This window comes from Pholis gunnellus (assembly GCF_910591455.1).
Source record: "Pholis gunnellus genome assembly, chromosome: 15".
NCBI lineage: Eukaryota > Metazoa > Chordata > Actinopteri > Perciformes > Pholidae > Pholis > Pholis gunnellus.
In genome coordinates, this window is record NC_136542.1 from 11,554,320 (window position 1) to 11,568,946 (window position 14,627).

Below are 14,627 nucleotides of genomic sequence, written 5' to 3' on the forward strand. Positions count from 1 at the left end.
CCTGGCAGCAGCTGGCTCCTCATGTCCGTGTGTGGGACTCCGTTAGCCTCAACACACTCCATGTTCTAGGTGCAGGCTTCTTTGACCGAGCCTTGGTCTGCCTGGCTTTCTCCAAGTCGGTAAGGAAACACCACCGACACACTTCACAAGCAGTTTAGGGCAATTTCTATTTTGTCAGTAAAGAAACGTGACTTTGTGTCTTTTTCTGCGTGTCAGAATGGAGGAAACACATTGTGTGTCGTTGACGACTCCAACGACCACGTCCTCTCTGTCTGGGACTGGCAGAGAGAGGACAGACTGGCTGAGGTTAAGGTATGTGTGCATGTTTCTTAATTAAGCTGACATACTGCGCTCAATTCATTTGGGTGTAAATGTAGACGTTTTATGTCTTTCTCCTCAGTGCTCCAACGAGTCAGTGTTTGCTGCTGACTTTCACCCAACAGACAGCAGCATCGTAGTGACCTGCGGCAAGTCCCACCTCTATTTCTGGAACCTGGAGAAAGGCGTGCTGGTCAAGAAGCAAGGCCTGTTTGAGGTGAGACACCCACATGTTTCCCACATGTTATGGCAATACTGTAACGCGATAATGTTTGATATAGAGGCATGAATGCAATCATTACAGCCTGTGTTACAATATGATCCCATTTATGGTTATAAAAGGATAATCAATGGGAGGAAAATAAAACAATATGTGTGTTCTTGTGTTTCTTGCAGAAACAGGAGAAGCCCAAGTTTGTATTGTGCGTGACCTTTGCAGAAAATGGAGACGCCATCACAGGAGACTCAAGTGGGAACATCCTGGTGTGGGGGAAAGGCATGTTAATTGGTTCATTTGTTCAACTTTTATTCATACATAGTGGTCCAATGAGATCTCTTTTTGTCTCTGATTTTATCTATTGATCACACTGTCTGTCTGTCTCTGAATCTGCCTAATTAAGCACTCAACCTTTATGTCTGTCTCCAACTGAACCTTCTCCTCCATCTCATCCTGTCTCTGTCACACAGGCACTAATCGTATCAGCCACGTCATCCAAGGAGCTCACGAGGGCAGCATCTTTGCTCTGTGCATGCTGAGGAACGGCACGCTGGTATCTGGCGGTAAAGACCGCAGGCTCATCTCCTGGGACGGCAGCTACCAGCAGATACAAGCGGTGGAGGTGAGGAAAAAGTTCAACATATTGAAAATTGAAAATATTCCAAGGCTCCTTGGGAAAAATAAAGAATTTAGAAGATAATGAAATGCATAAGTCAGTATTTTATTTCAATAATGCCTGGGTTTTGTTAATGTTCAGATATATAGAGCTCTACAGCACCCTAATGATCTGATTTGATATTACCACATTCTGTTAATATGTTTTAATGAAATGTTAAGCTGCATATCCAGCTCCTTCTTTTAAAGTAGGTTGCTTCTATTAGCCAGAAATTGCTCTCTTGCCCGAGGCAGCGGACTTTGCATTCTGAATGCTGCACCATATCATAAATATTACAGAGGATGAGATGAGTTTGTGCTCTCAATGAGATTCATGGATGTTTATTATGATGAGGATTATGGATCACTCATGTCATATTTGCTCTACAGAGACCAGATTGTGCAGTAAAAGATAAATTGATATTTATTATGGCAAATGCTGGATTCTAGGTAAGCGGATGGTTTACATGATGATTGTATTTCCTCCACAGGTGCCTGAGTTGTTTGGTCCGATCAGAACCATAGCAGAGGGCAAAGGGGAGACTGTGCTCATCGGGACCACTAAACACTTTGTTTTGCAAGGCAGTTTGGATGGAGAGTTCATGCCTATTACGCAGGTAGATAAATCCGTCTAATACACTAACACTGCAGCCAACTAATTGATTAATCTGCCAATTATTTGGTCTATCAAATGTCAGAAGATTGGTTGGGAAAAAAGTCCATCACAGAGTCCAATGTGACTTTTTAAAGTGTCTTGGTTTGTGTGCCCAACAGTTCACAGCCAAAATATATTCAGTTAACAAAGAAATGACACAGAGAAAAGCAGCAAATTGTTCCTTGACTAATTGATTAATCATTAATCGTTGCAGCTTTATTCTGACTTTGTCCAAGAACTGGACAAAGTTAAGGTTTTATTTGAAAGGCTGTGATGTTATAGCAAGAATGAATATAATTGAAAGAAGTTAAACTCTCGTCCCTTCTCCAGGGTCACACTGATGAGTTGTGGGGTTTGGCTGTCCACCCCCTGAAGCCTCAGTTCCTCACCTGTGGCTATGACCGGCAGGTCTGCCTGTGGGACTCAAGTTCCCATCAGCTCATCTGGACCAAGAGTATGGACGTAAGTTTAGCCAACACTGCCACCCTGGGGTCAGTCCCGGGGATTACACAGCACACAACATAAGGACTTCTGATGTCACTGAGAACCAAAAAGAACTGCACATTAATCAACTAAAATGTATAAATGTACACGAAAACAACCTTATATTACCTTAAAATCTGCCTTTTAGTGTCAAACTCTGAGCTTCACTGGGCAGAATGATGTATGTGCAAACATCCAAATTAACTAACAATAAAGACGACACAACAACTGTATTGTACTATATTGCAAATAGAAATATTTTCATTAAAAACATTTGGAAAGGTGGGAAAGGTGTATTGAAGCGGAAGGCTGGTAACAAGTTTGTATTTGATTAAAAAGAACATTAAGTAAAGAATTTAAAGTATTTGTTTTTCATAATTAGCCTGAGACCGTCAATGTGTTCTATATAATAATGAAATTAATGTATATATATTAAGTATGGATTCCTTTTAAAAATTCTATTTATTTATTTGTATTATTTTATCTTTAAATTGTTTATGTATTTAGGTTGTTAGGCCTGCTGTGTAGATATAAAGTACGTTGTTTGTTTGTGTTTATTAAGATTTATTGGTTTCATTTTGTATTTTGGTCTGTTTCATTGCAACTGTTTGTTATGTGTTTGTTGTTATTAAAAAACAACACAAAACTCATTTTTAAGTAGAGGGTGACTAAATGTATACTCTTCCTGTTTCTGACAGGATGCTGCTCAATCAGCAGGCTTCCACCCATCTGGAGCTGTGGTTGCGATAGGAACCCAGAATGGCAGGTAGGGATAATCCCATCACCAAAACAACGTAAAGAAATATAGTGTTAAGCTAAAAAAAAGCAGATTGTTGAGCTGTCTGTGATCCTGCAGGTGGCTGGTGCTGGACTCTGACTCTAAGGATCTGGTCACAGTGCACACAGACGGGAATGAACAGCTGTCTGTTATGTGCTACGGGCCAGGTACGCTGATAACCGCCCTGTGCATGCAGAGTTCTGTTTTTCACTGTCTCTTTTCCTTTTTGTTATTTGGAAAATACAGCACAATAATCATCCTGTCTTTTTTTATTTAGATGGTAACTTCCTGGCCATCGGTTCGCACGACAACTACATCTATATCTACGCCGTGGCGGAAAACGGGAGGAAGTACAGCCGAGTGGGGAAATGCTCGGTGAGCACCTGTATTTATAATCCCCCCTCAGCCGTAACCCCGTTAATTTTAGTTCCTCCCTGCGTCATCTTTATATTTAGTTCCCTCCTTAGCTCTATATTTGGGCCTCCACTCTGTACACTCTGTCCTCACTGTGTGTTGATGCAGAAGCTGTAAAATGACAAATGACAATGAGCTGAGTCATAGTGCTGCAGCTACATGCACATAATGAATAAGCGTTGCAATATCAAATCAAATCCATGTTTTTAGGATTATTTCTGGTGCTTGAGGCGCCATATCGCCTCCACTCGAGGAACACAGTAAAGTGCCTGTGAAGGTAAATGATCTAACTTGGTCCTTTTTGTATCAAATCTCAGGGTCACTCTAGTTTCATCACCCACCTGGACTGGTCAGTGGACTCCCAGTACCTGGTGTCAAACTCAGGGGACTATGAGATCCTGTATTGTAAGTATGACCACTGTCGTCTTTGCTGTTTCGATGGTATACTCTGTAGCATTGATGGTTGCTGTTTGTAAACACACAGTATTCAAAGTTGACTCCTCCTCTTTCCGTCAACGAGCATATGAATGGAAGCCGTCGAAGCACAGACTTCGTTCTGCTGCTCTGTGTGTGTGTGTGTGTGTGTGTGTGTGTGTGTGGCTCCACTTGCTCAAACTGACACACTGATGGCAGCACAGCAGAGGAGAGGGACCAATAGCAGGAACTTCTTGCTTATTATGTCTTCAGAGCAATTTCTGTTTCTGAAAAGAGTTGCTGTGGGCCCCTTAAACAGTAGTTTCAAATTTAAAGTAACAGCACCCATGATACTTATTTATGCTAAAACATGTTTATTTGGTCTGTGTGTTTTCCCAGGGATCCCATCAGTGTGTAAACAGGTGGTCAGTGTGGAGACCACCAGAGATATTGAGTGGGCCACCCACACCTGCACTCTGGGCTTCCAGGTCTTTGGTAAGTGAAGGCTCCTTCCCTTTCCCTCTTTAGGTGAGTGTTTATGTTTTAATGTCCATTCAATAGACGTCTCCGCTGCCCTCTCTGCTCCTCAGGCTTGTGGCCCGACGGCTCTGATGGCACCGACATCAACGCCGCCTGCAGGTCCAGCGATAAAAGCCTTCTGGTTACCGGAGACGACTTTGGGAAGGTCCACCTCTTCTCATACCCCTGTTCACAATTCAGGGTAAGATACAGTGTACTGGGGCACCCTGTACCGAGGCTGAGTTTGAACGTGACCCACATTGCCCTTTGCTGCATTTCGTCTCTTCTCTCCCATGTCGGTCTGCCTAAGGCAAAAAACCCTAAAAAATGATTTCAGCAATGTAAATAATGAGATTAAGCTCTTGTAAAACTTTGATTCACAGTTCATGGAAAGGCAAAATTCATTATTTCTTTTTCCTTTCAGGCTCCCAGCCATGTTTACGGTGGCCACAGCAGTCACGTGACCAACGTGACCTTCCTGTATGACGACGGCTATCTGGTGTCAACTGGAGGGAAGGACATGAGCGTGATGCAGTGGAGGATAGTCTGAGGGAGCCGGCAGAAACAGATACTGTGGTTTTAATACTGCTGCTGGGGCCTGAAACCCAGCCGAAGCGAACTGAACTGAACCAAACCAAACTTAAATTAACTCAGAAGCTAACAAAGGTGGATCTGCTGAACTGAAGTGAATTGACAGAAGAGGAACTCGAGGTTTTCTTCCTGATCTGCTCTCAGATCCCAAATGAGACGAACTGTTGGAGGTGTTTTGTGCAGTTGCTTGAAATACAAAAATCCTGAATATTTCCCCTATTCTTTAATCACACTACATGTAAAAAATAAAAATCTCTCTCACATACTGTAGCCAGGTCACCAATGACATGAGTCAAAACAAATCAAATCCAACTAAACAGAACCAAAGGCTCTGACTTTCTGACTGCATCTGAATAGTTTCACTGCTCTTGTTTCGTGTACTCTGCTGCCACAGATGATGGACTGAAGAGGTTCATCACTGTGCTGGAGATCCAAGAGCATTGGAACGAAAGCTGTGTAGGGAAAGAAAGAACATAGGGATTTTTTAATTGTTGAACTTTTGTGTATTTTGTATTTAACAACTCAGGAAACCACTAGCAAAGCAGAACTCGTCTCTTTTATTAACATTGACGTATCAGAACGAGCACTAAACACAGCTCACTAAAACAGACAGAGAGGCTAATATTAGATTCAATTGTTGTCCAACCATTATTGATTTATTTGCGTTGACTAATTCTGAATGAAAACTACCCATACAGTCTTGATGATAATTAGATACAGCTAGGTTTAGCCAGATGTGATGTTACCCACCATTTGAAACTATCATCCTTTAAGGGCAATGAACATTAAAGATTTAGGATTTTACAATTTTTTTAACAATACAATACTAAGTTTTTGTGCTTCCAGGTCTTAAAAACGGTACCTTTCCTATTATTTATTGATCAAGAGTCAAATCTTTCCCTCCCAATTTCAGTTCCTTTGGGTTTTCCCCTGAAATACATCCCTGTTTAGTCCCATATGTGTACATTTACAAAGAGGCTTGAAACAGCTAATGAGCAAAATGTGGGTGAATGTACAGTGTTTTAAAGTGTTTCAGGTTTTTGGAAGGAGTTGTTGTGTCTTGCCTTTGCCTCGAGGTGCAAGGAAAATGAAAAGCAAGCATGTTTTTTTCTTTTTTTCGATGATGTGAAGCCTTTTAAATCTGCATCCACCTGCATTTTACTGCACCGGGATCAGTTTAGAAAGGAGAAGGATGAGACCATTACACTGTAACTGTTTACGTCTGATGTGCTCCTCAGTTGCGCACCGTCAGTCACTGGCAAGTTATTTAACTGACCTGAACCTTCTTCAGTGTTTTTTTTTTTTTTTTTATAATGCACTGCTTCAGAATGATAAAGATACAGCAGGTCTATCTACCCGCACACTAGAACAAGCAAATAACCGTTTAGTACTTACCGGAGCTTTTCATGAACCAATGATGTCTGTTTTCAATGTTCCAAGCTGTGTTCTGTCCGTACACCTACTGTACGTCACACTCCTCATCTTACTGTCAACACCAAGCCAATATTACACATGCATGAATATACCAGATTATTTTGACAGAGGTTCAGCAGATTTTAGGATGACCATAACTTCCACTGATATGGGGCGTGTTGATGTTGTCGGTTGGCTGATTGTTAGAGTTTCGTTATCAGGAAAACTACTCAAATATAGCAGCAGTGATATAGTCGGCACGCTAACATGATTTGTTTTTCCATTAAACACCTGGGGCTGCAGAATACAATTGAACTTTTAACAATGTCTGAAAGTAAATGCAACATGAAATTCCTATGACTGTGTCTGATATTTTCCACTTCAACATTTTGACATTTGTTTCTTTAGTTTACATAATCTTTATTTTAAGACGAAGATTGATCAAAAATCTCTTAAGAGAGATAAATATTATATATTTTATACTCTTGCAAGGTTTACATTTTCTTATATGAAAAAAAGAACAGATAGTAGTACAAAATGAATTGTATGGGCATCTTACTACAGCAGAGTGCTTTACTTAAAGCTTGCTCCGACCACCATAACATTATATAGGAATACTCTTACTGGTGATCTCGGGGTGGAGTAGGGAGGGGGGGGGGGGGCGTCAGTGGGCTGCACGTGTGCGTCTTCGCCGCAGGTGGGCAGCATTGAGCCGGTGTGCCCCCACCCCCCCTCCACTCTTCCTCCACACACAACATTAGCATTTCCCCCAAAATCTCTCCACCTCACCAACACACTCCGAATGGAGAAGAAGATATGGCGTGAGGGAAGCGGCGGCTGAAGACCACCGTTCACCGTCTTCTACCGAGCACGAGCCCCGGCTGAACATGGACTTAAGGATACGCAGCGGCGCGCGTGGAGAGCAGAGACAACGGAGCACAAAGCGGATGGGAGAAAACGCTCGTGTCCTCGCTTAGCGTGTCTGCAACACCGCTCATCATCAGCCTGTATTATTGTTACAGACGCGCATAAAGGGACACAAAGTGGAAGCAGGTGGTGCTGATTTCAAGCCTCTCCTGGCTGTGTTTACAGAACAATAAAGCGGACTGTTGGTTCTTTTAGTCGGCCTCGTCAGTGCCATCATCTCCGGGTGAATAAAAGACGAGAGAATGAGGTAAGCGGCGGCCAGCACCATGCGCTCTGTTTGACGCGTCATGACAGATGCGCACCGACACTAAGCCTCCAGCCCACGACTGCATTTATACATTTATCTTGCAAGAATATTCAACGGCTAATAATGTGGCGAGGAGCTGCAGCGTCTTAGACATTGTATTGTCTTATTGTCTCCTTGTAGAGACAGTATTGTGAGCATCCAGGGGCCCACCCACCGGGCCTCAGCTCCATAGAGGCGGCGTCCTTTACCATTCGCTGTACACTCCCGGTGCACAAGGCGGTCAATGCATATGAATTGGGCTGGTTACCCCTCTGTTACCCCTCTGTTTACCCCTCTGTTTACCTCTGTTTTCACCACCGGACCCGCCCAGTGAGTGCAGGATTTGAGCCAGGCTAATGTTGTCATGGGAACGACAGCATCGTGTGTCCCTCCGGTGCACCTGGTTGAAATAAAACGGTTGAATGTGACTGATGCACCGGCCCGTGTGTGACCGGCTGTAGGAGGCTGGAAATAGGATGAGTGAGGGTGCATATATCCATCGCTGGAGGAGGAGGGTGTTTATTCTGGTGGTTGCCAGGCAGGTTATCAGACCCTCCCCCCCCCCCCCCCCCTTCCTCACAGACACCTACATAAGCCTACTTACTCTATGACGGATCCATACCCAGCCTATGTATCTGCTGTGTAAATCCCCATTGTATATCCAAGCCTGTCGGTGTTATTTTGAGCCTTTCCCTGCTTATGTTGGTATGCAGGCTGAGGGCAACAATGTTCTCCAGCAGCAGTCTGTCTATTTTGTTCTATTTATGAAAGAGTCCTTTTTATATTTCCCCCTGCTGCCTTTAGTTAGATTCCTCAGTGTCTCCATAGCTGCAGCCTGCACCATTCTGTTGTGTGGCTTTAGATTTATTCTGAAGGGTCTCCTCAGACACTGTGCACTCTTTCCTTTTTACTGTAGCTACCGGTGTTTGTCTGCATGTGTGTGTGTGTGTGTGTGTGTGTGTGTGTGTGTGTGTGTGTGTGTGTGTGTGTGTGTGTGTGTGTGTGTGTGTGTGTGTGTGTGTGTGTGTGTGTGTGTGAGAGAGACTGTCTGGGTGTGTAGATGTGGTGCTACTAGCTTCAAAGAGGAAAAGGAGAGAGAAAGGGAATAACGGTAAAAAGAGAAAGCCATGGGGGCTCTCACATCTGGATATCTAGTTTGAAGTAACTAACCCCTTCCCATAACAACTCAAAAGCCAGCAGCTGAACTGTTTTGCTCTCAGACTGTAAACATGTAAGATTCATATCTTCCAGTCCAGTTGGATGAACACGCTGTTTCCTCTTTTAGGCAAAGCTGTGCTGCTTGCGTCCCATCCTGTGTGTGTGTGTTGCCAGAGGCAGATCTGCTCTTTGATTCAAGCCCAAAAGGGAAGTCTTAAATCTCCACAAAGCAACAACAGGGTGACCTGGCTCTTCTTTTTGCAGAGGAAAGAAGAAGAAGATCTAATTCAATGAGATCATTTGTTCAGCGTCACTGCTTCCATTGCTGTATTTATGTAAGGGTTATGTATGCGTGTGTGTGTGTGTGTGTGTGCATGCACAAATATGTGAGTGTGGCATAGTTATTTTTAGTCTAGTAACAGTAGTGGTTTTATTATGCGATGCTTCCTGACTGTTCTCCTTTTCAGACTGGCTGCTGTCATTTGGTTGGTTGTGTGTGTGTGTGTGTGTGTGAGAGAGGTAGAGTGGGTTGTGAGAGAAACTGGGAAAGAGGGCAAAAAGCGCGGCGTCCGTCCTGTACTATTAATGCGGGATGTTTTCTGAAGCTGCTTGTTGTGGTGATTCATCCCAGGAAAGGTATAATGAGCGAGTGCAGCGACTGGAAGGGAAAACGCTGAGTTATGCATCTTACTGCAGGCTGCTGCTGCTGCCCTCCGAACTGATCAGAGAGCAGCTCCACGTGAGCCGGCGTCACCACGTACTGCCACTACACTCACATTCTCCAGGGTTTCATTGAAACAGCCTGTCAGGGAGAGCAGGTAAGGGGTGAATGAAAAAGACTTCTGAAGTAACTAAATCAGAATTGCACTGGTCTGGGAACTGTTCACAAATCTTTGTCCTGATATGATACCTGAATTTCAGAACAAAATATGTCTTTCTGTAAGAGTCTGCACGAATCTGGCTTCTTAACAAACAAAGCCAAAGTATAAACACAACTTTGCCTGAATTAAATAGTCTAAAACTGGCAAAAACGTAAAGGTCTAGTGTGAAGGATTTGGCAGCAACTAGCGGTGAAACTGAAACCTCTCCTGTGTGCCAAGCATGTAGGAAAGCTACGGTGGCCGAAGTCTGGCCCTATTTAGAGCCAGTGCTCGATTTGTCCCTTCTGGGCTACTGTAGAAACCTGGCAGCCGGCTTTGTTAAGAGGAGCCGTATGTAGATATAAACGGGTTCTAAGGCAACAAAAACAATTCTTATTTTCAGGTTATTTTACACTAAATAAAACATATTTATATAACATATTTTATTCAATATCTGCCAATAGATCCACTGAAATGCTACACCTTTTAACCTTCAATCTGACATTATCTGATCAAACAATATGTAAACAATGTCAGCAGTGTTTAATCACCTGAACAGATACAGATTTTCTGCAAAGTAAATACAAATCTCTCTGACGCTCTCTTTTCATTGTCAGCTCTGCACTTATCATGTTTACACCATGAACCATTAAACCCATGCATCATACTTTAATGGTCCTTTTTCTGCAAATGCTGTTTGATGATGTGCATCAGCATCATGTGTCCTTTGGCTTGATGGAGGTGAAACAGGCAGTTTCAGATGACCCCACCACACTGAAAACATTTACAGCTAAGCTAGGTTTAGCTGCAGTTCATCAATATTTTAACATTGTATTGTACGTTCTGTGGTTCTGATTCAGCTCACTAGTTTTACTTCCCCCGTACACGTTTACACCATTTTACACCACCAAGACGTGCATGAGCTTCTGCAGCGTTACCAGCTACACATTTTTGATGCATGTACCTGGACCCTACTTCATACAAGCCGTGTTTGTGAAAAAATAAGATTTTCTTGTATTTTACTGACCTTCCAGGGTCTGTTGCATGTTTCTTACCATTTTCTAAACCCCATTAAGCCCCCTAATCTTTTAGTGTACTACATTGGTCTTTGTTTGTTTCCTACACCTCAGCTCGCTGTGGCAAAGAGGCTTAATCTAAGTTTGCTTCAGCCAGATGGACCACCGGGTTGAGGATAAATTCTGATAAAACCACAAGGAAACTGCCAATGTTACACTAGATGAATTAAATCCGTTGTTGCTTGAATATAAAAGTTATCATTACGTCTACTCCTGCAGTGCACTTCATTTTGAGCTGGAAAGTTGCGTCCATTTATGTAGACTGAAGTAGTGTGTTGCTGTGTGTTTCCCCACTCTATAGTTAGACGGGGATTAGAGGTTATAGCTCATATGCACCTTTTACAATTCTGTCACTTTAGATTCTATTTAAAGCTGAATGTTACACGCTATAGAAGGGCGGATTGGGAAAGCACTCCTGTTTCCTATATAGGCTAACATGTAATTTTCATCCAGTGGAAAAGATTCCTTGGAGGTTGAAAGACAGCACTCCACAATCCTCTGAGCGGAGAGATGTGACTGGTCTGCTCTGGTCACATGGTCGTCTCTCTCTCTCTCTCGCTCTTACATTCCCTTACTCTGTTGCAACACTCCTCATCTCTCTCGCTCACTCCTTCCCTCCCACTCTCTCCGTGTCTCAGTCTTATGTCTGCTCTGTTGGCGAAGTGGATTTTTATGGAGCGTTTTCAGAGGATGTGAAGACGGGGAAGGGTTGAGTTTGCTTCAGCGTCGGACAGCATGTGAACCGCTCTCTCCTCTCAGGCTGACACTTCCCCCTCTCCTCCATAATCTCCCCATTTATACCTCCTTTCATCCTTTTGCCTGAAGACTGGGCTGTCTTCTTCAGCAACATGTATTCCCTGGACGATTTTGGGTAAGGCAACGTGACTCCTCTTCATCAAAATGACTTTGGGGTGTGTTGCTTTGGGGTGTGTTGCTTCTTCTCTCTCTAGTGCTTCTGTTTAAAGCCTGGCTCATCTTTCAAGCCAGAGAATCAGTTCGCTTCTTCAAATGGCATTTGTAGGATTGTTTGCGAGAAAACCTGTATTCCTTTCTGTCGCATTCTGAACATCGTTCCTGCTCTGTTTTATATAACAACTCAACTCGTTTAAGTTGGAGAGCAAGCGAGGAAAATGGGAGAGGAAAAACTCTACTCGTCTGTCTCCTTCTTTCCACCCCTCTGTCTGTGTTTTCTCTGGAGCCAGCTGTTTGCAGAGACGCCTGATTGGTTACCCTTTAGCAATCTTTCATTGGTTCCGTCTTTTCCTGGGAAGAAGGAACGAGTTTCTCTCTCTGTCTGTCGGTGTGTCCGCTCAGCTGCTCTCTGTGGCTCACAGGACGGATCCCATTTGACTCGCTGCATGTGTGAGAAAGAAAGACAGGAAGAACGGGAGCGCTAATCTCTGAATGGCTGCTTGAGTGGGACTATCAAAAACCAGATGATACGAGGATAGAAAGGTCCCTGTATAATATGGCCTTGGCAGATTACAGCGGGATGTGGTGATTTGTTGGAGCTCAAATACAGTTGTGAAGCCGAGTGGGACATAGGAGATAACGTCAGAGGTTTACGCTTGACCGCTTGCACTCTAGTAATCTACTGTAAAGTACAGTACAGAGAGGGAAAACCTCTCTCTCTCACAGTATGTTCATCATTCACCAGGCACTGCTCATACTGGCACATTACAAAGCATGACCTCAAAGTTGCCACTTGCAGGTTTCTGAAAAACCAACTCTGCTCAACTCTTCATCTAAACCAACCCATCGTCATGATTTCTTCCCATTTAGTTGTCAGTTATTGTTGTTCAGGTCCATCTCATCCTCCGGGCATTTCAGCTGACAAATCCAGCAAAACGTGTCAGTAAATCTGCAGGAGATTCTACACTGATATGGAAATCACAGAAACCTATGGAATATGTGGAAAGTCTTGTATTCCTTCTGTCATTTTGTGCCGCTGGTGTATCCGTCTGTGCATCCTGTGAAGCTGTGTTTCCCTTTAAGGATCAGGATTAGTGACGGGACTGGAGAGCGCTGAGGAAGGTGGAGTGGGAAGCAGAGTTGGGGGAGGGGTGTGCGAAGAAGTGGGGGTTGCTATCCATATTGTACTGTATGTTCATGAGAATTAGCCGAAGGGACAATTGGTATCAGCAGAGATATGTAATGAATAAGGGATGTCGTTAAAGGGGTCAACATGCTGATTTCCCTCTGGGAGGCTTTACTGCTGCTGACTGTGGATATGAAACCGCCAAATGATCTCCTTATGTTAAGACAATGATTCCTAGTCAACCATTTGTCAAAGAATCCTTAAGTCTCATTCGATATATGGATACTGTATATTGATATAAAAACCAATATGGGGGCGAGATGCATTGACTGTACTGGGTCTCTGTAATGAACAATAAATCCCTCTTCTTGATGAGCCATCATATCCACATTACTGATATATATTTTTTTATCAACCCCTTTAATTTTTGGTTAACTATTTTAGGAACGCAATCGTGAAAACACCTTTCTTCACGAGATTTCTGTTCTCAGAGCCTAACAATTTGAGCTGATAAAAGTGTGCAGTTTTGTTTTTTCACTCTTTCGCCGTCACTTTATAGTAACGCAATACACAGCATAATGTCAACATTAGCAATATTGAGGATTTAAGGTGATGTAATCACACCAGGAATTCAATTTTCTGTATGACAGATATTAATATATGAACAAAGCCAGTCAGCTCCCTTTAATAGTGAATACATAACACAATTGAAGGGCAATATAAAGAATAGATATATAGGCTATATCTACTCTTTGTCTTAAAACACGTCTGTGTCACTATGAAGCTTTTGTTGTTTTTCCGAAGGATGTTTTTGGAGGGAAATGTTTTCTGTAATGACTTGAATTTGATCACTGAGACATATTTTTGACATACAGAGCTGTTGCAGTCGTGTGTATGTTTATTTCATCAGCTTCCATTGGGATTGGGGTGCATTTCTCAACGTGTGGAGTAGTTCAACTGTCTGTGAAAACAACAGAGGTCTTAGAGAGGTTTTGTCTTTTAAGACTCTATCTGGACAAAGTTCAGATCTTTTGAATTTTCATTTTTTCTGGCTTTGTATTTAATTTTGTTGTTAGGACCCACGGATATATTCATTATATTTCTACACGGGACCAAACTTTACCCGTAAACTGTGAAAAAAAAAATATATATATATTTTTCTTAACCACAAAGCTATAATGGTCATGGAGAAACATCCACATATTCACATGTTTGATGCTCAGTGTGATCACTTGCCCTGCAGCAGTTTAGCATTGCATGTTATCATTTTGTATATGTTAGTGAGCAGACAGTGTCCACTCCTCAGGGCCCGACAGAGACTCGTCTGTCACAGATCGAGCTTGTTAACATTTGCCCGGCCTGCGACACAGAAATGTCCTGCAGTCCGGCCGGGCACGCCGAGCCACAGGAGAGCCAACGGTAATGCTGCTTGCCACAGGCGTAACGGTGAGCCCCGAAAAAACAAAATCCCTGTTGACTGACTCTCCAATCACTGTTGTCTGTGACCCTCATTTAACCAATCACAAGTGGCATCTTGCGCTGCAGCATCTTGCGCTGTGTTGTTTGCTGTCACCGCGGCATATAAGGGCAGCTGTTGGAGTGGAGGACAGTGAACCAGAGAGGTCAAAGTTCAAAGAGTAATGTTCTGTCATCCTCACACTGGAGTACTGTCAGTCCTGGGAGTCTGTGTGTGTGTCTCTTGACTCTGTGTGTTGCTTTTAATGGGTGTATTTATTGCATATTTTAATCCTATTCATTGTATCTGATCATGTTTTGACCGAGGAAGACCTGTTGGTTGAAACATCACTACTAGTTTTAAGAGACAA

The 14,627-nt window shown here is 43.1% G+C and overlaps 2 protein-coding genes across 8 annotated transcripts in view; both read left to right on the plus strand.

The window, feature by feature from the left end:
• Window positions 1-6,759, plus strand: part of eml1 (EMAP like 1) — a 47,975-nt gene extending 41,216 nt beyond the window's left edge. For 4 of the 6 annotated variants that reach the window (XM_079175442.1, XM_079175440.1, XM_079175443.1 and 1 more), the window contains 14 exons: window positions 9-119; window positions 217-312; window positions 401-535; window positions 715-814; window positions 1,006-1,157; window positions 1,681-1,806; window positions 2,175-2,306; window positions 3,026-3,093; window positions 3,184-3,272; window positions 3,383-3,480; window positions 3,837-3,924; window positions 4,333-4,428; window positions 4,524-4,654; window positions 4,877-6,759. In XM_079175442.1, the coding sequence (XP_079031568.1) occupies window positions 9-119; window positions 217-312; window positions 401-535; window positions 715-814; window positions 1,006-1,157; window positions 1,681-1,806; window positions 2,175-2,306; window positions 3,026-3,093; window positions 3,184-3,272; window positions 3,383-3,480; window positions 3,837-3,924; window positions 4,333-4,428; window positions 4,524-4,654; window positions 4,877-5,002 (1,548 nt within the window). In that variant the 3' untranslated portion in view covers window positions 5,003-6,759. The remainder of the gene's footprint in view (window positions 1-8; window positions 120-216; window positions 313-400; window positions 536-714; window positions 815-1,005; window positions 1,158-1,680; window positions 1,807-2,174; window positions 2,307-3,025; window positions 3,094-3,183; window positions 3,273-3,382; window positions 3,481-3,836; window positions 3,925-4,332; window positions 4,429-4,523; window positions 4,655-4,876) is intronic. The other 2 variants (XM_079175441.1, XM_079175444.1) reach the window with 1 other exon arrangement.
• A 513-nt stretch (window positions 6,760-7,272) lies between these two features.
• Window positions 7,273-14,627, plus strand: part of evla (Enah/Vasp-like a) — a 32,363-nt gene continuing 25,008 nt past the window's right edge. Inside the window, exon 1 of one of the 2 annotated variants that reach the window (XM_079174977.1) lies at window positions 7,273-7,630. In XM_079174977.1, the coding sequence (XP_079031103.1) occupies window positions 7,626-7,630 (5 nt within the window). In that variant the 5' untranslated portion in view covers window positions 7,273-7,625. Of the gene's footprint in view, window positions 7,631-11,395; window positions 11,635-14,627 lie in introns of those variants that run through there. The other variant, XM_079174976.1, reaches the window with a different exon arrangement.